This window comes from Canis lupus, chromosome 8 (genome assembly GCF_011100685.1).
Source record: "Canis lupus familiaris isolate Mischka breed German Shepherd chromosome 8, alternate assembly UU_Cfam_GSD_1.0, whole genome shotgun sequence".
NCBI lineage: Eukaryota > Metazoa > Chordata > Mammalia > Carnivora > Canidae > Canis > Canis lupus.
The window spans coordinates 61,365,435-61,388,244 of record NC_049229.1 but is presented as its reverse complement, the minus strand read 5'-3'; the positions used below and the strand labels follow the sequence as shown (position 1 = coordinate 61,388,244).

The 22,810-nt window shown below is 41.3% G+C and overlaps 1 protein-coding gene across 10 annotated transcripts in view; it reads right to left on the bottom strand.

Moving 5' to 3' along the window:
- TDP1 (tyrosyl-DNA phosphodiesterase 1) overlaps positions 1 to 22,810 on the bottom strand; it is an 84,894-nt gene that overhangs the window by 50,256 nt on the left and 11,828 nt on the right. For all 10 annotated transcript variants that reach the window (XM_038545541.1, XM_038545535.1, XM_038545543.1 and 7 more), the window contains 8 exons: positions 20,071 to 20,105; positions 15,124 to 15,216; positions 11,655 to 11,822; positions 11,129 to 11,207; positions 9,090 to 9,275; positions 8,294 to 8,342; positions 6,202 to 6,268; positions 4,742 to 4,849 (listed from right to left, as the gene is read on the bottom strand). In XM_038545541.1, coding sequence (XP_038401469.1) covers positions 4,742 to 4,849; positions 6,202 to 6,268; positions 8,294 to 8,342; positions 9,090 to 9,275; positions 11,129 to 11,207; positions 11,655 to 11,822; positions 15,124 to 15,216; positions 20,071 to 20,105 — 785 coding nt within the window. The remainder of the gene's footprint in view (positions 1 to 4,741; positions 4,850 to 6,201; positions 6,269 to 8,293; positions 8,343 to 9,089; positions 9,276 to 11,128; positions 11,208 to 11,654; positions 11,823 to 15,123; positions 15,217 to 20,070; positions 20,106 to 22,810) is intronic.

Here is a 22,810-nt window from a genome sequence, read left to right as displayed (position 1 = left end):
TGAACACGTACCATTCTCTGATGACAGTGGTTCTATGTAATTTGTTTCAAGCCTCTGAACAAAACCTGTAGTTAAAGGTCATATCCCACTTTCATTAGAGAAGGAAATTAGTGCTTGGTGAGGTTTATTAGTTCACAAATGTTAAATAGATGAACTAAAATTCGGATTTGGGCCTGTTTAATTCCAAACTCATGCTCTTCCTACCATCCTGAATGCCTTTCCTCAAGAGAGATCTTGGGGGCATGTTCCATACAGATGGGTCTCCCCTCCCACCCCATTCATAGCCCGTGTCTACCACTCTTCTGCAAACTCACCTGCTACCTAAGCAACCATACTCTCTCCATGCTTCCCCGCTGGCCTGTACACATCTACTCTCCATTCAGCAGCCTAGGCTATCTTTAAAAGATCTGTACCAGATGGTGCTCCACTCTCAAACGGTTTCCACAGCACTAGGATAAAACTCTTACTCTGGCCTTCAAGGCCCTCTATGATCCAGCATGGCCTGCGTATAGCCACGCTAGACCACTCTCTATGTTCTCCATATTCTACAACTCAGGGCCTTCCCCACCTTTTAGATCAACTCAACCCAAACATTACTTCCTGAAGCAGGGCTTCACTGTTCTCTCCAGACATGCTCTAACATCACCCCGTTTTGCTGTTTCTAGCCCTCATCTTGTGTTTATGCGGACTCCTTTGTACACGGTCTGTCCTTCCCACTCTGCCATAGCTAAAATGAAAGCTGTTAGGGTAGGTTCCCTGTCGCTCTTGTTCCCCGTGGTATAAATAGTGCCTGACACGGGCGTCAACATGAACAAAGTCTTGCTGCTGGGCACGTGTTTCATGCTCTCAAGCATTTAGTGAAAAATATAGTCTTGAGCTCCAAGTGGCTTTACTCGCGTTCTTGCATGCCACATGGACTGTGTCCCACTGAATGTGGCACCTCATCCTTATAACTGTTGTGCAGATAAGCGATCGGAAGTCCAGATCCAGATGCCTCAAAGACACTTCTCTAGAAGAAGAGACAAGACAATGATACAGGAGCCCCAAGCTCCAATGGTGGGACGCACCTTAGTGCTCTAAGGCTTTGGAGGAGAGAGCAGTCAGCAGGAAGCTGACAATCTTCCAGAGAGGATGCCACACCTGAGGCAATTCCTAGGAGACAGGCAGCAGTTGGTAAGGTAGAGAGAGAGACAAAGGGATCAGGAGAGGGCTGCCGGCAGGCTGATTACTGAGGCAGAGGCCAGGTTGGCTGCTCCTGGTAGTCCATGTTGGGGAACACAGGATAAGAATGGTGAAAATGATATGGCCAGGGTCACAATGCCAAGGACGACTCCAAATTTTTAGCATATAGGAAGTGGGGAGGGAATCGGAACATGGGACAATGAGAAAAAATCTTGTTTCTGAAAGATGAATGGTCATCGACAACTAGGAAAGGAGAGGCAGCCTGGGAAGTAGACCAATTGCGCGATGAGATGGCAGATAAGCAATCACTTCACAAGATGGTGAGCATCTGCCTTGGTAGTTTCAGAGATCAGAAAAGTCAAGTCTGAGACATTTTAAGGATGAACAGGCTTTGATAGTCCTATCCAAAGCACCCACATGCCCACCTCAAGCACAGAATCGATCTCTTCCTATTTTAATTACTTCTGCGTTGGCTTCTGACATCAGAGATAAGCATTTTATAGGTAATACCTAAGTCTTACGTTTTTATCCCAAGTGTCCAGCATTCACAAGAGGAAGGACCTCAGTAAATGCTGCAGAGTGCCCAAAGGAAGGAATAGCAAGAAGATAGCTGGGCTGCAAGCCTAACGATAAGAGTGGACAGTTGCCACCAGGGCCAAAGAGGGGAAGGAAATCTCTTTGAAGGTTAAGAGCTCAGCCTGGGATGTTCTGACTCTGAACAAGAAACAAAGGAGTTCCTGGTAGATTTTCTAAATTGTTACTTCAGTTATGGCAGACATTAATACTGGGATGCTATGTGTTTTTTTTTTTTTTTTTTAAAGATTTATTCATGAGAGAGAGAGAGAGACAGACAGACACGCAGAGACACAGGCAGAGACAGAAGCAGGCTCCATGCAGGGAGCCCGATGTGGAACTTGATCCTGGGACTCCAGGATCTTGTCCTGGGTGGAAGGCTGGTGCTAAACCACTGACTCACCCACAGATCCCATTTTTTTTTTTTTTTTTTTAATATCACAAAAGTGTGATGCAGTTTCTTTTGACTTAACTGGTCTTCATAGAGGTACACTATCAGAGGTACACTATCAGAGATTAGAAGAGGCATCAGAGTTGAGGTGAAGGGTGCCAGCTGTGGAGTCAAATCCCTTGGGTTCAAATCCTGCTTCCACCACTTACTGAGTGACCATGGGCAGCCTAGCTAACCATTCTCCGAGTCCTTGAGAACCAGTTGTGAAAATTAAATGAACATGAAAAGTGCTCAGGACAGTGTCTGGCACATTGAATTCACCAAATAGTTCTAAATCTTTATACATTTTGGTAATAAGTTGGTAGTTTTTAGCCTATATATTCCAGAATACAATTAGAAGCTATAAATCCATGACAAATTTCAAATTCTTAACAGATTAACTTCCAGTCTGAATTGAGTAATATTCAGCCAATATGAAAACAGTCATTCATAGCATATAAAATAGACAAACATCCAATAAAAAATGGACAGCGGATGCTTTCTGGACTTCAGAACCTATGATGCCCTAGCTTGTTAAAGTCCATTCTGAAGGTGTGTGTGTCAGTCTCTTCTTTCATCCAGGTGCAGACTCACTCAGATGTTCCCTGAAAGCCCCATTTTTCTGTCTCCATGGCCTCTGTGCCCCCTTCCTCTGCTTAGATTCCCCTTCCAATCTATCTGGTTTACTCTTAGGTGTATTTCCAGGCCTACATGAAATACCACTGCCTTAGCTCTAGCTGGCTTCTGACCTATCCCGACCCCACTCCAACCAGATAATACATTTCTAAGGGTGCTTCCACTAGGTCCTAACACAGGTAAATTAGTATACAGCATCCCATCTCTTCTGCAGCCTCTGTGGCATTGGTCACATCTTGCTCTCTATTCCCAGAGCTGAACAAATGTCCTCATTATACGCAACTACAAAAACTTTGCCTTTAGATGAGGATTACTTGATGTTAAATCTCAACCTCCCTTTATACTCTTAAAACAGGATCAATAAATATCCAACTTTAGTGCAACACATCCATCTTTTAACTCTACTGAGGAAAACAATCCCCAAAATAAACAGTAAATTCAACTTTCCTAGTGAAGTAGAAAGAGACCAAGGGTACATTTCTCTAAGCATCAGTCTTCCTAGCAGGATAATATGAAGCTACCAAGTAATTGATTTATTTCTCTATCTTGCTTGAGAAAAAATCAGGATTTTTAACTAAAGTTTGAAATATAGCCTTCAAATTCAACTCAACATTCATGCAAAGTGGCATGATTTCAGGACGAACCTTGACTAGTTTAAAAAGGGGTGTGTGTGTGTGTGTGTGTGGGGGGGGGGGGGACTATCATGGGTAGAGCCCTAGAACACTGTGCGAGAATCCTGTCAGACCAGATGGAGAAAAACGTCAAATTTAAGGTATTCAACACGAAGTAACAGCCATATAAATTAAGTAGCCCTTGGGATGAAAGACTGGCCCACTATTCAGATGTTTCCGGCAGTAGCATTTCAGAATTGCAAGCAGGTAGATAAGTCACCTAGTCTTACTGATTCATCATCAGTTCACAGAGCTAGGAAATGATAGGAGAGCATCTTAAATAGTTAGGACTCAAATATGTGTTTTCCCACTATACTATGGTGTCTCAAAAGCTTTGCAGAAGCCCACTCTTGCATCTAATGTATACCACTAACCTTGCTCAGGTCACAGTTCCTTACCCTGAGCCAGGGGAAAAGTGTGACCATTAATTTCCATAAGTTAGGGAAGGGACTTCATTTTGTTTCTAATTGGCTTTTTAAAGAGTTTGTTCATTATCTTACTCTATCGTACCTTAGTTATTACTAACAACATCAATTGTGTTATTAAATCATTCAGAGATGCCTAATGGCTTTTGGTCAGATTAGGAGTCAGGAACTAAGAGCAATTTACCTTGCTATAAATATAGACAAAGGAATGCCTAGTAGGTAAGGCATTTCTTATAGGGGGTAATGAAAATTCAGAAATTATAGTGATGGTTGCACAAGTCTGAATATACTAAATCTTTAAATTGAAAAAGTAGTTAAGGAATACTAATTTTACCATATCATTTTTGTTCTGTATTTACCCCATATGTTAACCCGCCTAATTCCTACTACTAAAGTATTAAGTAACAGGAGTAAATGCAAACTTTGTGCAAACCTTATAAATATCAAGACTCAAAATCAGGCAATGATTACAGTCACTAAAAGAGATAAGGCACGGGCCTTTTATTTAAATAAGGCTCAACACATACATACACTTTGAAAACTAAATGACAATTTAGAAAACAACTTTTTGGAAACCCATTCAGTAGCAGAGCAGGAGTTCAAAACAAGTTTTAATAAAAGTTCTTCCCATCAAGAATATAAGGACTACTGGGAGCACCTGGGTGGCTGCAGTTGAGTGTCTGCCTTTGGCTCGGGTGTGATCCCAGGTCCTGGGATTGAGTCTCTCCATCGCTCTCTGCAGGAAGCCTGCTTCTCCCTCTGTCTCTCATGAATAAATCTTTAAAAATCACACACACACACACACACACACTCACTCTACTTACCTTGTGACAAGGAACCAAGCAATTTGACTGAAGTCTGGAGAGGATCTCATATATGTTTTAATATGTGGCATAGCATTGCTGCGGCCAGATGTGTCAGCCATCCATTTGCTAGTGACAGGAAAGACCCATTACCAGTAAGAAAATCTAAATCTGTCATAAGCCTAATATTAGAAAGTTTCATGAAAAGCAAAATCCTATAACCTAAAACACTGGATACACAGTTCTGTGACAGGACCTCTGATATTTTATTAATCTCCATGCAGAGAACAGTGTAATAAAGCACTGTGACCTTTTGGTATCTAGCCTTCCTTTATTTATTTATCTTTTTGGCCAGGAAGACATGTATATACTCATGTCTATTAATTCTGTTGTGCTTTCAGCTGCTTATGTGCAGGTTGTTTCCTACGTGGACTGTGAACTCCTTAAAAAGAGGAATTATGCTCCCATAGTGTGTTACACCAAGTACAGGCTCAGGAAACGTTTTTTCAAAGTACAAAATGGGAAAAATGTCAACAGGATAACCATTAAAACAAAGTTTAAAAGCAGAAGGATAGTTCAGAAACACTTCAGTCCAAGGCTGACATCCATCCATGTTGCAGGACTTTGTAGGTTTTGTAGGTAATAAGGGCCGACATCACGAGGCAACAATCCTTGTTGCAAAAAAGAGGCTGGGCCCTCAAGAGAAGATGCTGAGACCAGAATTAGGCAGGTCATTCCTTTAGCCATAAATTCACTTGGATGAATCATGAAAGGAGCTCAAACGTTCCCTGTAGGGAATAACCTCCCAAGAGGCCCACAGTGACACGCTGAATTAGCCTGTAAGCTACCAAGATGCAATCTGCCTTTGCTTCCAGTGGTCAGGTGTAGTAAGTGCCTGAAGCAAGCAGGGAACTGGATTGGCCTAGAACACGCAGAACAGGCACACTGGAATGAGGATGATGATGAAAGACATTCCTTTCACCTGCCTATTCAACTATTCACTGAACCCTTATAACAAATCAAATATGATCCCATTTCCTGGAGAAAGTGGTGTGGATTCCACCCTCAGCAAACTTGCAATCATGCAGTATGTACAGGTGCAGACAGAAGTATAATCTGGAAACGGGAACTAAAATGCTGCTGGATCACTGTCTTGTATACTTAAAAAGTGTACTACTATGTCAGTAACGATTTTTAAAAATGCTGCTTACATAAATTCTAAACTACCCAACATCATCTATTTTTTTTTTCCTTTGCGTGCCAATATTTAAATACAAACTTCACAGATCTGTTTTATTCTTTGGTATTAAAAACCTATTTCAAATAATGTTCAAAACCTTGTTTTAAATTATTTCTATCACTAACATATGTAGATGAAAAAATACAGCTATATTATGTAAGGTTCTTTTAAAAAAAAACAGACATAAATAACATTCTTATTCCTAAAGAAGCAATAGCAGCATTCTAAACCAATTACTTACTGAAAATAGGAATGGAGCCAATTCTGTTTTTCAGCTGTCTGGATGCTATAGGGAAGAGAGCCCCCAGCTTTTAAAAGAAGAAAACAGGTATTATAGAAAATAATTTGAGGATCCTTCATTAAGAATCTACAGTAAACACTGAAAAAACAAAACCACTTCCTAGGAAATAGTTCTTTCAAAGAAAAGGTCGATACGTGTATTAGGTATGTTCCCTTAGTTGGGTTTCCTTTCTTATGGATGCATGTTAAATACTAAGTGTTTATAATCTGAAAAGAGAAAAGATATTTAATTACCCAGGAGTGGTAATTTAAACATCTGTAATAAGACAGATTTGAAGTGTTTGAAAAACCACAAAGAATTCTGGCCTATAGTCCTCTTGCATCTGAGAAATTCTAGCCCTATTTTGCTCTGGAGCATCTCCATTTTTGCCCAAGAGCAGGATACCTAGGGAAGCAGACTAAGATGAAAACTCAGTCCTTCTGCTTCCTTTACCTTTTACATTCTGGTATTTCCAACCAGAGTTTGTATTAGATAAACATTCTTACAAATGGAATAGAGCCATCACTAAAATTAAAAGTTCAGGGGTGTCTGGGTGGTACAGGTGGTTAAGTGTCCAACTCTTGGTTTCAGCTCTAGTCATGATCTCAGGGCTCAGGGTTATGAGATCCAGGCCTGCCTTGGGCTCCACACTCAAAGGTGACTGAGATATTCTCTCTCTCTCTCTCTCTCTCTCTCTCTCTCTCAACCCCCCCACCCCACACCTCCCACTCATGCTGTCTCTAATATATAAATAAACCTTTAAAAAGGAAAAAAGAAAGTTCAGCAGACAGTTTTTTAAAAGCAATTCTAAAAGCCATATTCCTGCATAGAAAACAGATACAGTTCCAAGTGGAAACACGATTAGTAGCCAGTTTCTGTTCATCTTTGAAAGGAGGAAAGTTTTATTATAGATTCACCAGTGACTTTCCAAACACATGTTGGAACTTCTCCATAAATAATCTATCCAAAAAGGGCTTTAAATTTCTGAGTCATCAAATAAGGCATGCTGTATCCTCTACTGCAAATAACTAAACATATTCAGGGCCAGTTACAAAATAGTTTTATGGAAAATATAGTGTTCTTCCCCATTAAATACCACATTTTGAATGAATCCAGTTTATCAGAAGTGGGGAAAGGAGAAGACAAAACCAACCAACATATCACCATGTTCCTGGGTCTCAGTGAAATAATCTTGGCTTTGCCATTAGGTAGCAAGAAATGGGCAGACACACTCTAAACCTTACCAAGATTTCTCTGGCAGTGTCACATCTAGTTTGACAAGCAATAAATGGACTAAATTAGTCTAATTCAGAGCATTCTGCTTCCAGCCACAAGCAAATGCCAATCAGATTTCCTTTTTCCAGAGGCAAACCCTGTTTGGGTTTTGGTTACTGCCTCTTGAATGTGCTATCTGGAGGGCTGTTGGATTCCAAAAAGAAGTTTAGTGTCCAGCACTGTATAAGGAAAACAGCAAACAAGGTTGAAAGTTCCTTACAAAATCATCCTGGCATTTCCAGATGAAGTGCCTTAGAAAGTATCAGCTAGGTAACACCAAAGGTTCATCCCCAGATTAAGTAGTTCTGGACCTTAAATATATCTGGGATTCATAACTAAGAATCACACAGAGCCACAGACACAAGGAGGGAGAATACAGAGAGACCAGAGAAAAGCATGTCAATCTCTCTGGAAAAGCAGTATGCAGCAGGGAAAGGTGGTTTTTTTCAGACACCTTGTCTGGACAACCAACCTGTTGTTGGCAGAAGGGACCATCTTCCTTGTAGGAATGAGAACAAGTCCCCATAGTGTTACTGTGAGGATTCAATAATGTACTAAAATTGCCCCAAAGCATGGAACCATCTTTGGAACATAGTACCACTCCATAGAACCTATTTCTATGATCCTTAGCCAGTTAAGGGAAAATAGTTTCCAAATTTCTAACCAATTATTTTCTCAAGGGGAATGGCGTTTTTATTGGTTGCTTTATGAAGTTTACCAGGACATTTATGAAGGATACACACACATAAATGCAACCAGGACATTTTCCACCAAGTACCTGGATATCCTTCTAAGCTGGTCCGCACATTTTCCACAGAAGGATAGATCTAAAAATGAAGGAAAAAAATTCTTTTAAAAAGGGTAAAATACAAAACTCAAAATGTACCATGTTAAAGAAACTTTCTTAAAAGGAATGTTTTTAATGAAAAGCTCAGAAATATTTCATTTAAAAACTTCAAAAATGTACTTTAAACTTGAAGTTTCATTGTATGGAAAAATCGAACTTCTATTAACCATAGGATGCATATACACACATATTTGATGAAAAAAGTTTCCTCAAAAATGCCACAGACACTGAGTTCTATGCAAGATTATTAATTCGGAAGTCTCTAATAATGCTCAGAATTCTGCTGGCAATGTTTTATCGAATTATTTTTTTCTTTGGCTTGAAAACCTGGAGGAAGGAATGGAAAAAAGTCACAGGGGATCCCTGGGTGGCGCAGTGGTTTGGCACCTGCCTTTGGCCTGGGGCGCGATCCTGGAGACCCAGGATCGAATCCCACATCGGGCTCCTGGTGCATGGAGCCTGCTTCTCCCTCTGTCTCTGCCTCTCTCTCTCACTGTGTGCCTATCATAAATAAATAAAATAAAATAAATTAAAAAAAAAAGTCACAGGCTGGTGCGTGGCTGAAATGAGCTCTGCAGGAAACAGTACTATCCCAGCAGCAGAGGATACGAGGGCCTCTTGATCACAAACAATGGTAACGATATACTGTTGTTTCCATCCAAAAATCCCTCAATAAAACCTCTCTGAAGAGGACAGATTCTCATTCTTCTCCAGGAAGAGTACTCACCAGATGAAGAGGAACAGCACTCTTCCCTGGAGTCCTGCTCTCCTTCCCCAGCGTCACCAAGCTTTCTTTAAACTCAGAACACAACCATTTTGAGTCGTCAGCTCCCATGGACCCAATGCTTGAAAACTGACCTACTATCGGCCAAGACTCTCCTTTAGTTATGGATGAGGCGTGCTCTCTCAGAAGCTGTGAACAAACAGAAAAGCTTTAACAACTCAGAACAAGGTTTTCTGCCTTTGGAACCCCTAGCCAACAGAACAATGCTAAGAATGCTAGATATCAATTTCATACCCATTTTTTCTTTTTTTTGGAAAATATTCCTGAAGTACTAAAAATACTTTAATGGAGTAGGCGGACAGAAGTGTTCTTCCAAAATTCTTTGTTTTGTATTAAAGCAAAACCAAATTTATTAAAAGATCCCTTTTAGTAGGAACGTCAGGTAAACCACTGACCTGCCATATGAAATGAGATTTTTGCCTTGAAGTAATTGTTTGATACCTAAAAAATACGAACTATTGTATGATCTTGACTCTTATCATTTGAAAGATACTTTAACACTTGGGCTCGATGTAGTAATGCTCTAAAACAAGAAGTATATTTATGTATACATATGGAACACCTGAAGTACTACAAGAAGCCTGATCTGCATTTCCTGCTTTGATACTTATGCAGAGCAGCAGAGGCAATCCAGAAATATTTGGAAAATTTATCTACTTCAACACGTACTATCTTACTACCAAGAAGCTGAAGAAAAATAAGCTGTAGTTCCTGTCCCAATGGAGCACATTATTCTGACTGGATTGGCTGGTTTATTGACTATATTATTTTTCTTAACACTGCTTAGGCATTAATATTTATAATCATGCTTACCAAAAAGCCTAGTTCTCAGTTTCTGCTCTACTACGGCACAGTGTAAGAAACAGGACTGACCTGAAAGCTACGAGACCCAGTTTCTGTTCTGGTGCTTGAGCCCCTGAACAGCTACCTGGCCCTTGACATGGCCCCATGCTTCCATGTACAGGTCAGTCTGACCATTCCCATCTTCCATGGAGGGCAGCTGTGACGCCACAGGAGCTTGTGAGAAGTGGTCTGAAAACTCAGATGCTCTTGATCCCCCAGGAAGAATGATTCTACACAGGTGTTGTGTGTTAGTACGTAGCCTATCTCCACCATCAGTCCACAAGCTGACAGCCACCAACCAGCACACTGAAGGCTCAATGTGTGCCCTGCATTCTCTAGCTCATCTAATCCTTAGGTCATTTTTTGAGTGAAGTACTGTTATTAGGCCTGTTTTATAGAGGAGAGGCAGGTCACGTGACTTGTAAACAGGTGAGGATTTGAACCCAGGTATGGGAATCTACCTCTAAGCTATGCACTTAGCTAGTGTGCTCTAAATGCCTTCTTGACATCAAGACGTCAGCTTCAAGATCTTATCTGCCTTCAGCTAACTTCAAAAAAGGAAAATTAAACCGTTTCATTAACCAAGGGTAATTCTTACGTGACAAATACTTCACAGAAAAAAGATAAAACTTTTAAGAAAGCCACTTCAGGAATTTATTAGTTTTAGTAATAGGTCTCCTAAACAGAGATGAAGAAAATTGTAACCTTTAACTTGCTTGTTGTTTTAATTTGTTAAAGGCTTTTCTCTGTTCATTTTTATACCAGCAGCAAAGGCCTCTTTTGTTAATAACACTTAAAAGGCACTGGTTTAATAAAATACATTATAGCACAGTCATAGCCTTTACTCAAATAGTATTTGTTCTTTGTTGATTTTGTAGGTTAATCCTTCATATCCTGAAATCAAAAGCTACGATAGCTGCATGAGAAATCTATAATAACTAAAGAAGTCCTTATACTTTTGCCATTTAGAGCAGCCTATACCTCTAAAGGCAAAACATTAAAAATTACTGAAAACTATAATCAGACAACTTATCAAGAGCCTGTTCACCCAGAATTGTTTTAATTATGAAGCTGCCATCAAAATATATTATAAATGAAAAATATACATTAATTTAAAGAGATAGTAAAAATTCTGTTACCTTTCTAAGCCTAAAATGTCCCCAATTATCTTTATGGCTTCCTTGAAAGCGTCCTGGGGTTGATCCAATAAGATAAACACTAAAAGGATATAAAATACAAGTTATAGAACAGAGTGATGTGTTTTGTGGATCCCCAAATCACAAAATACACACAAAAAAACTAATCATGAGATATTCTAAGAGACCACCTATTTTCTTGTGATGCCTCCTCAGAACAGTAATGGATCCCGAACTCCTTTTCCAGCCCATCAAATCATGCTGCAACACCCACAAGGTGTAAAATATCAGGCAAAGAAATTAAGAATACTCCAGAGGGAGGCTTATGGTTAGCAGAAAGACTATTGGCTTCCACTTTAGGGCCCCAGATCCAGGAGATGCAGATAGTGAGAGGACCTGCTCACCTGGTATAAAGGACAGTCAAATATCATTCTACCTCTTTCCAAAGCCCCTGCAGTGGTACCTTGGGAGCCACGCAGTATCTACATTCACCCACTTTAAGAACCCCAAGTTCCCAAACAATACATACTTGGTTTCTGAGAGATCATGTTCGTGGATGGTATCTATCCACTCCTTGAGAGGAGCAGCATTATAAGCCATTAAATAGCTGATAAGATCAGCTTTAAAATGTGTTGCTGATTCTCCAGATCTGTGGGTTGCCTGGGCCATCCGTGGGTATAAGGGGCTCAACCATATTCTGGAATAGAATAAGAAATAACTCTTAACAGTCAGGAAAGCAATCAATCACAGTGATACCTCTGTGCTGACTGTACATTCACCCTAAGGAAGAGGCAAATCTCACTTCCTATGTCAACATGGTAAGCAGAGTGGATCCTTGGGAACATGAAGCATAAATCCCATCACACCACTCCAAAGACTTCCAAGATATTCAGAATGATTTTTCAATACATGATCGTGAGTTTAGGACCCACTAAAATCGGGCCTTTGCCCACCTCTCATGACTCCATGCTCTCAGCTCCCTCTTTGACCACACCTTCCTTATTCTCTACCTCTGTCCCCACCTCCATACTGCCAAGACCCAGTGACAACAGCTAATAGCTGCATCCCAAACTGGCACAGCAAACTCTTGCCACCTATAGTAACCCAGCAAGTTAAGTTACATCCATGTAGCATTTTAGCCAAGTAGGAAAAAGTTACCTACACTAAGGAAAAAGTGCAATCTAATTTCAATAAACGCATTTTCATGATGTATAGGCTATAGCAGTTTGAGGTATTTTCATATTCTGTACTTCTCTGGTGTCTGCAAGGAGGAGCTATCACATTTAATATTACATTCACACTAACCTCAGACTTTCAAATAACCCAGTAACATATTAAAGACAGCTTTCATTTTGCCAGTTCTTTTCAAAAGGAGAACAAGTTCCTTTGCCCAACTTCTATAGTCCAGCAAGTGGGAAAATTGCATCAAAACCCAGTCCTTCTGTGAAGGGCTCCATGATAGGTCACAAACAGGTAAACCTCTGCACACGTTTCTTAGCAGGGAGGCAGGTCACACCTTTCCTTCCCATTGTGAGGGGATCCCTTGTACAAGGTGTAACACTGTGATGAGGACCAGCCCAGGTTCTGGGCTGCTAACTGGCTGTGTCATCTGGGGGCAGCTCAATGACCTCTGAGCGCCTGCCTCTCTACCTATAAGATGAGCACGCTTGGCTGGGTGGATTTATCCGTCTCTCCCTCACAAACAGCAATTCAGAGCCCACATGCTGGTTCTGGCTCCACTGGGATTAGGGGCTCATTCACAGCACTGTCTGGATGAGGAACAGGACAGATGACAACTTTCTAAACCAGGATACCGGGATGTGAGGTGTTTTTAGCACTTTACAAAGTAAAATGTGAAATTACCGTGAGCCAAATAATTTTAAAAGTGAGAAATTAACAGGCAGACCAACCAGCAGCTAAGAAGGATGGCTGGAACACTTGCATAGCAGAACAGCACCAACAGAGAATAACTAGGAGACCAACCATGAAAGTTGCACAGAAGGACTACATTTAAGCATTTGAAGAAAAATTATAACCCACAACACAAAAATGCAAATTTGAGAGATTAGAACTGTCTGTGCAATAACAGTACCCTACTCTCGGGTAGCAGGTAGAGGGAAGTTGGAGATTTCATACCCTTGGGTATGAAGACTTAAAACCGAGTTTTAAACCATGTGAGGCTATTACCAGTCAATTTAAAGAAAAAAAAAAAAAAAAAAAAAAAGGCTTTTTCAGGACACATGGGTGGGCTCAGTTGGTGAGCACCTGCCTTCAGCTCTGGTCACAATCCCAAAGTGGTTGGATTGAGCCCTACATTGGGCTTCCTATTCAGCGAGGAGCCTGTTTCTGCCTCTCCCTCTGCTGCTCTCCCTGCTGAGCTCTCAAAAATCTTTAAAAAGCAAACAAAACCAAAACTTTCAGTACAGGAGAAAACCTGAATCATTATCCTTAATCCCTTCCTCCACAGCAGTCATCCAGAGAGACCTAAAGCATCCTGGCTCAAGTTTCACTCTAAAAAAGCTGGTGGCCATGGGTGGGATTCTTTGAGCCACAGGAGACTGAGTGCCAAAACTCCATAGACTGATGAGTTTCAAAACCCAACTGGGCAGCTCAGAAGCTCTGGGAGGAGCAATGGTGTAGTTAACCCTAAACTCAGCTGATTGGGGGCCCAGTGTGGCTTAGTTGGTTAAGTGTCTGTCTTCAGCTCAGGTCATGATCCCAGGGTCCTGGAATCAAGCCCCACATCAGGCTCTCTGCTCAGTGGGGAGTCTGCTTCTCCCTCTTCCTCCCACTACCCCTGCTTGTATGGTCCCTTTCACTAAAAATTAAAAAAAAAAATCTTTAGATCAGGGGTGGGGCTCTAAGCCCCTTGCTATGGTGGGGAAAGGAGTGGAGATAGACACAGAGATACTGGGCTGGGGAGGGGTGGGGGGGAGCCTGCCTTTCAAACTGGAGGGGCGGTCTGGTATGAAGGGAGGAGGGTACTCTGGAGTCGAAGTGAGCCCACAGGACAGAGGCTAGAAGGTCCTGTATTTCAGTTCAGCTTAAAGGTGTGACTTGGGCTCTGTCAGAGCTCACATGCCCTGGACTGCACGAGCCTGGGCAGTGGCAGGGAGCATTAAGGCAGGGGGGAGGAAGACTGGAGAATTAGTGAACTCTGAAGGGTTCCAGATGAATAAAGTTTCTTCTAACCCTGGCGAAGGCAGAGACATACAAAATGGCTAAAAAAAAAAAAAAAAAAAAAAAAAAGCAATAAAAGCCAGTCAGAAGGAGGAGCTTAGGTGGAACAAATCCTTAAAACAACAACAACAACAACAACAACAAAAACCCAAGCCCCTCTTCTAAAAAGTACTCAGACTAGAGCTAGCATAAGTATACCAAGGACTAAGGGTTAGTAATAAAATAATATAATTTAAAAAGCATGAAAAAATTTCAAATTCAAATTTTCTTTTGGAGATTCATGACCATATGAACATGTTAAAGACTCTAAAAAGGCATTAATTTAGATTTCTTTTATGGAAAAATAAACTCGGGATGATGGGAGGTTTTTAACATGATTAACTTCTAAGTTTCCCTTTAATACCATTTGGGAAATAGGCAAGCAAGAATGCAGCAGGTACTGGGGCAAGTTACTGATGGGCCTCACCAGAAAAACAGATTCAGACCTTTCATTTTACACCCCCTTTCCTGACTCAGAGCCTTTGTATATGCTGTTCCCTGTACTTGCTGTAGAGTGTGAATAATCCCATTTTTGTAAGACCTGGGAAAAGCAAGTATTTATGTTTACACGTATGATAGTCACGGATATGTATGTACTCAACTGTTAACACTTGAAGCAGTGGACCTGGGGGGGGAGGCAGTAAGATACTATTTCCAGGTCTGTCTCTTTTTTATGCTACAGGTGAAGTTTTTGTGTTTTATTTTGAAACAATCTAAGAAAAGAGTCAAGTGAATGCCACCCAGAACCACTGCTGTGAAGTAAACAGAAGCCTACAAACCCCTGAGTTTTCTGGTGCCAGTCGGCATGGATGAGGTTGGAGGTGTGTATGACCACCCGGAGGCCTTCTTCATACAGTAGTAACATCATTTTCCTTTAAAAATAAGAGAACAAAGGCATTAATGCTGTTAAAATATATGCTATTTTTACAGTGCAAATATCATAGCTAAAGGAGTTCTCAGACCCTTCTACTACTCAAACTTAACAGTTACAACCTTCATTTCTTCTACATGTTATTAAAATCAAAGTCTATTTAAGTGATAGGTAGAAAACCACCTTCTGAAATGCTCTGAGTAAACGAACTTTTGCCTCATCCTGCCCACATGGCCAAGCCTGACACTTCAAGCCCTTATCTATTCAGGACCATGGAAACCTTGTCCAGTGTTTCTCAAAGTATGGTCACAGCCTCCTGCTACTACATCGTAGCTAGTGTTTTTTAAGGTGCTACAATAGAGGGGTGCCTGGGTGGCTCAGTTAAGCATCTGACTCTTGATTTTTACTCAGGTCATGGTCTCAGGGTCAGGAGATCGAGCCCCACCCATGTTGGCTCTGTGCTGAGTGGGGAGTCTGCTGTAAGATTCTCTCTCCCTCTCCCGCTTAGGCTCTAAAATAAATAAGTCTATTTAAAATAGTTAGAAACTCAAATATATTGTAGATATTTAAATAACTGGTTTCACAGCATAGGAGTATGGACACGTGTGATAGACTATGTACACTGTACTTTTTAATGTGGGTTGTGGTTTGGAAAAGTTTGAAAATGCTTCACTATCCTAAGACTGATCTTTTCTCATACTCCACAGATGCCATACTCATCACCAACACGGATCTAGCCTTGAAGTCTTTCCTTTTCTTCATGTACTCAGATGAGACCCAGCTGAGTCCTCCCTCTGCCATGGGCCTTCCCTCCAGTCGTCAGAGTGCTCTTGTTTTATTTCTAGACAAAGAAGGAAAAGGATACAAACAAGAGCTTTCTACTTGAAGCTAGAAGACCTAAGCTCTTGTCATCAACTGGAGGATGTAGGACCCTACGGAAGTCACTTGGTGTCCCACAGTTTCTCACTAATAAAGTAAAGGATCAATCCCTTCCTTGCTGCCCAGGGTTTTGAGAAGGAATCATAACATGTGTTCATGAAATGAACTCTCCCCCATGTGCATTTCCAGGACTCCTTCAGTGCCTTGCTTCATTTCTTCATCTACTCCTAGAGGGCTTTTGGTCTCCCAATTGTTTCATGAATCGAAGTTCTCACCCTGTAACTAGGGATTCACTTCTCAAGGCAGTAACTCTGCCTTATTTCCATTGGGGCCAACATGCTACTTAATACCAACTGATGTCAGTTCATGCATTGGGGCGGAGGGAACTAACCACTGGTTCTCTCCAAATAAACAAAACTGAATTGTATATGGACAGAATGGGGTTAGCATAAAAAGATACTGCAAAGAATAGAAAAGAGAATGAGATATTTAGCTCTTGCCAAAATTAGAATTTAACCCAAGCTGGCAAACAGTAAGTTAATGCAAAGCTGGAGAAGTGACAGCTGCTGAACCAATCTTTTCTCCGTTTATGAAATGGGCTTCCTGAAATCTGGGCAGATTTACACACACAGTTGCCAAATCAGCAGCTGACTGTAATTAAGAATAAGGCCAGTTATGAATCCAAGATTTAAGTTTCACAAATATTTCCATTAATCAAGGCATCAATTATCAGGAAAATCATGTACTGCTGTCAGTGAATCTTATCCAACAGGAGCGTGAAGTATTCTAAAGAGAGCCATCATCTCAGGCAAAGTGGCAGGAGCTAATAAAATCACAATTAAAAATGCATAAGAAATGAAGTCTCCCCTGAAGAAATGTTGACCTGCATATTACCTGTTAAGTTGTGGGGGCAGTAAAAGGGATAATTTCCAAACCTGGAGCTATTCCAGTAAAGGGGGAAGAAAACCAATGTCTGCAGAGCACCTCTGTGCCAGGCATTCCAGAAGCTCTCCAGAATACAATACACATATCTCCCTGGTGATCCAGGAGGCATTAACAGCCTTATTTTACAACAGCAGAATCTATGGCCTGGTAGGTACTGGGAATGATCAAAGTTCCTGAATGAGCCAGAAGAGCTTGTTTGGATCTCATGGGGTGGGACCTTCATCTCACTAGGCATGGCTTCCACAGGGAAGTACAGGGCCAAGGACACGTCACACAACTGGCAAGTGTGTGGATGGGTAGGTCAATGTGGGACTAAGTCCTGTGTGGTGGGAGGCCTGGCTACAGATGTAAGCAGAAAGCGGTGCCTGACCACCTTGCAGTCTGCCACTGGCTCCCAGGCAGACAATTCACCATTTGGCTGCTTTGGCTTCCCCCCTTCCCCACCGATTCTGAGCTAGAGGTACTTTTGTTCCCAGCTCTGGGGGACAGTGAAAAAGTTCAGAAATCTAAAGCTCTGGGTGACAGGCCCTGAGACTGCATGGCATCCTACAGGAACATGGATAAAGCATGTTTATTGTATCTAACAGGGATAGTGATGGGGGTTATATCTTGGTTGTCTTCAGATGTTTTGTGCACAGTACATGGTCCAAACATCTCTGCTAAAGTGGATGTAATCTCAAAGACTACTTCCTACTTAGTATAGTAACTACACTCTCAAGTTGGGGAGGCACATTACACTCCAGCACTGCGAGCTGGAAGGTTTCCTCCTTTTTCTAACTCCTAATATTTTGCCTCTCATCCAAACACTAAGAGCTACGAGAACTATTAAGTCTCAAAATAGGGATCCCTGGGTGGCGCAGCGGTTTAGCGCCTGCCTTTGGCCCAGGGCACGATCTTGGGGACCCGGGATCAAATCCCACATCGGGCTCCCGGAGCATGGAGCCTGCTTCTCCCTCTATGTCTCTGCCTCTCTCTCTCTATCATAAATAAATAAAAATTTAAAAAAAAAACAAAAAAAACAAAAAACACTTTAAGTCTCAAAATACCAGAGCTGTGTCTCATTACAAGTCATTTAATCAATTCTTTAGAAATTTTTTAAATGAGCAACTGAGTAACTTCAAGACATGAGTTTAGTCTTCAAGATACTAGCATTTTAACAAAATGTTAACTATGTGGCTGGGAAGGGCTCTGTTGTAATTACTTGCCTAGGCATTTACAATCCTGAGTAACTGCTAGGCTCAACCCGCCGGGGGCGGGGGGAGGGGAGGTGCTGGGAAATCAATATTAGCTAAAACCAAATGAGAATGAAGAGTTAAATGGGTCCTTGTCCTGTCTTCAACAGTAGCTGGAAGATAACTGCTTATCTACGAAGGACCTCTAGTCTTCAACAGTAGCTGGAAGATAACTGCTTATCTACGAAGGACCTCTATATAATGAAGAGGACGGACCAAATCATGTGTTAAGTAGCATAATAAAAGGATAGCCCCTCTAGGATCAATCAAACGTTATCATGCTAGATCCTGGCCAGACCCAACATGCTCAGTCCCTCACAAGACTCACGGTGTAATTGAAATGAAGATGGAAGACGCAGGCTCTCATACATGCTGGTACAGAACTGCAGCGTGATGGTGCCCACAAAATGCTGACTGCTGGCACAGAATGTGGGGCCACGCAAGAAGCTGACACTAAGGATCAGCAAATCATGTCCAGGGCCCAAATGGGGGAATTTTAGAATAAGATTTATGCTAGGGGCCCGGCTAAGGGTGGTGAACTAGGATTCATTTGGTGCTATTCATTACGGTCAGGACGTCTTGCTAGGACAGGCTGACTGCCGCCATCCACCACCAGGGTCTCTTGTGATGCAGGGAGGGGAGCCTAAGATACCCACTCAGTCTACTCAAGGCTATTTTGTATCCTATCTATCATCCTGTGATAAGTGCTCCATAAAGAGTAATTTATACCTGAGTTAAACGCTTAAGTTCACAAGAATCCTCAAACCCTATCCTGTTAGAGGCTGCCCGTCAGGGATGGTTGGTAAACAAAACATTGACTCAGGAGGATTAAAGACCAGATAAGATACGGTGGAAAAGCATCCTCTTATGAAATAGCTCAGCCCTTCCTGTTCTGGTTACTTTTTAAAACAGGCTGTATGCTTCAAACCATATTTTGCCAAAGAACTATGAACATATTTCCTGATTTCGAGTCACTGTAACATCAAGAAAACAACGGCCACAAGCAAGACTTGGGACTAATATTTCGACAGGTCAGAATCCATCCTTGGAGATTCCTTGTTGCCCTAGAGACTGTTACCTGAAGGGACATGCTTACAATTCCAACCCACTTCCACTGCTGGTTTACAAAAATACTGAAATAGGAACAACCATATCTTCTTTTTCTCATTTATAGAACAATTATGTAAAAAGGCTTAGTAGAACAGCCGCAAGAATTAACTGCAGTAGGAATCAAACTGATCATTAGGTGCAACATGTCATGTAGGAAGTAATAGAAGATCTTCTTGCCCGGTTTACAACATCTCAAAATGGTTCTAAAAAATTTCTGAGAAGTTTTGAGCAGGGATAGGCATCAGTGTCAAATTAACAGCTTTGTAGTTTATCACAGCATGGAGCTGACCTAATATTCTATTTAATGCAATTCAGCATCTTAAATCAGACTTTTTTTTAAGTAGTGGAATCCAAAGGCACATGACTGACACCTAGAGTCATCTGTAACCTCGACTACACAACAAACCACCACCGACTCCACCCCGCCCCTGCCCCCCACTGGCTGGAAGGGGGGTCCTGAACAGAAAGAAGAAACCACATCACAGATTCAGATTTTCACATTAAGAGCCAGAATCCCAGGACTTTGTCTTAAGGCTGTTAGTAAACAGCTCCACCGCCTCTACTTTCTTACGGATGTTCTTTTCCCTGGCAAAACTGTCACCTGGGAGTTCCTTTAAGGGCGCTTTCAGAATAGTGTCCTTGGCTCTACTAAAATCACACCCTCTCCCATCTTGTAAAAATTTGCTTACGTGTGGTGTGTTCCAAATGCAATATCCAACTTTGCCTAGGATGAAAAAGAAGTTGAGTCACTTATTTTTAGCAAACTCAATATCCTTACCTATTGGAAATTAAGTTAGAAAAGGTTTGGGTCAACACTGTTTTGAGTTGTTTTCACTGCCCTCTAGTGGAGAGGCCCTGGACTGACAATACAACTTTTATAATCCTATCCAGTGAGGTTCATTAGTTTTTTAATTAGCCAGAACGATTTGATATATGAATTTTTTTATGCTGAATTTTTAATTAGTCCTCAGAAGAAGTCTGTTACCTTTAGTTGCCAAAAAAAAAGGGGACCGTAAGCAAAGTTTTAAAATTAAGATATTTGGCTTACACAGAAATTAATGTATCAGAAAATTTCTAGACCGTATCTAAAATGAACAATGTGGTAGTAGCATACATTTTGATGTTAAAACGGAAGTTCTCATACTGATAACCTAGCGAGTGCCGAAAAGATAATATATTCAATCTATTTTCCTATTACAAAATGATACCTTAACAAATAGGAATGGGTGGAGAATTAAAACATTTTTAGCTAACATTCAGTATAGCAAGACCTTGGTTAAGCAGAATACATCTCAAAATGTAGGTTATGAAAGAGTTAAACAAATGTCAAAACAGTTTAACAGTGAGGAATGTGGACACAGGGACACAAAAATCCCATCCTTACAACTTCGGGAGACTTTGCAAAATACTTAAGTCTCTATGCCTCATCTTTTTTCTCTTTACAATGAGGGTGCTGTTAGAGGATTCAGAGTTTTAGGAGGAGATGAGACAACTACATGGACTGTCTAGAAGAGAGGGCCTGCATGGAGTAAGCACTCTAGAAATGGAACTAAGTACTTCTAAAAATCAAGCTCCCCACCCCAACAGGGCAGGGATGGACTTGTTTGCTGGAGGCAGAAATAGGCAATTAGAAGACATCAGGTTGAGTAGGACACACCTGTCTTGGGGATGCTGAGACAGGTGGCCCCGCTCAATATACCCTTTAAGCTCAGTGTTTGGGGATGCTCACAGACCAGAATGCATTTGTAGGCTCTGGCCACACAAATGAAGAGAGATCAGAGAAGAGTAGGTCTTTAAAACTATAAAATTAGAATGAAGACTGCCTCTCTATAATCTGGTATTTGGCTCAGAAAATGCAATGGTCAAGAGATGGCTTCTGAGTTTAGTTTTGCTAGCAGTTGTTTGCTCTTGGGCAAGTCTAAGCACAAGGATAGTAACTTCAACAGGTAATAGCTAACAGATGCTTTTTGGGGGGCAAATGTACCAAATCCTTGGTACTACAACTGAGTGAAGAATACTATTAACAATCTATCTTAGAGATAAACAAATTAGGCCTACGGAGGTTAAGTGATGGACCCAGATGGACATAGTTAGTGGGTAGAGAACTGCAGAACCCAGGCAGTTTGAACTTTGACCACCATAAGGCCTCAATCTCTGGCCTCAGGCCCCACATGTGCAACATGGGAAGATCCGCTGATTTTCGCTACTATGCCTCAGCTTCGTCAGATGTTATGTTGCACTCCTGTCCTAAAAAGCCAAGAATTCATCTCACTGAAAGGATGTGATGGGAATTCAACAGGTCAGGATGATATCACAGTCCTACACTTTGGACTAGTACTAGGACCTTCTGAACAGCTCTTTGGTGGAGGTAGAGGACAGTGGGCCGTCGTGCCCCCTAGTGGCCAGCCTGGAGCACACCATCAGACCTGCCACATACTCCCCCAAACTTTCCAGTACAAGTGGCAGTCTCTGAAAGTTTTTCTATTTCCACTGATTTCATGATTGCTTTTTAGGATTCCTAGGTTATTTTCTAACCACTATTAGTCTCATGAGCACTATCCTACTGCAGGTTAAACTCTTCTTTTGGAAGAAGCAAAAGCAAACCATGGGATTTTAGGCAACTGCCAAGCAGAAACTTATGTATAAAAGCTGAGCCATAAACATGTTGGGCCAAGGAGTGACTGTTTTAAAAACTCCAACTACATAAAGTACTGTGGGTCAAATCACAGGAAAAATTTAAGCCAGGTTTAAGATTGAGCAGACTGAGAACCTGTGAACCTTTAAGAATAACCACATACACAGATGGCATTTTATAGTTGAAAGAACATTAGAATGAGTTGGAATTCTTATATGAACAGGGAGGAAAAAAGACATTAGAAAGAAAATGAAAAATGATCTAGGTTCCATGTAGTTCACGCTTGTCAATGCACTCCAAGAGCATAAATCTAGAGGCTATTTCACTATGGCAAAGAGAAAGTATCTTATTGTGGCTGCTTGGAAATGGACTAGTCAGCTGCCCAAACAGGAAAAGGTCAGTATGACCTCAATCACTTCAGAGCTACCATTTCCACAAGAAGGAAATCATACTATGAAAAATTCTTGCTTCTCTCTCCCCAGTTTGTTGCACGACATCCCACACCCAATATTCTTTTAGGGATGGAATCAAAAGCAACTAGTCATAAAGGAAGTCCAAGACTTACAGTGTATTTTCACATACAGAATGAAGGGCATTAGGATAGAATTCTGGGACTGTAACAAGAACCTCGGCTACAACTTTTTGGCCTTTTCTGCTTTGCTTTGGTCCCAGCAAACAAAGCAGATACAGCTGTTACAAGACCACTTACTGTTCCCTCATTAGGCCTAGACATTTGCAGCTCAACTCACATAGTTTCTTAATAGGTTTACTTCTAATTTGTCCATCCTTCCAGT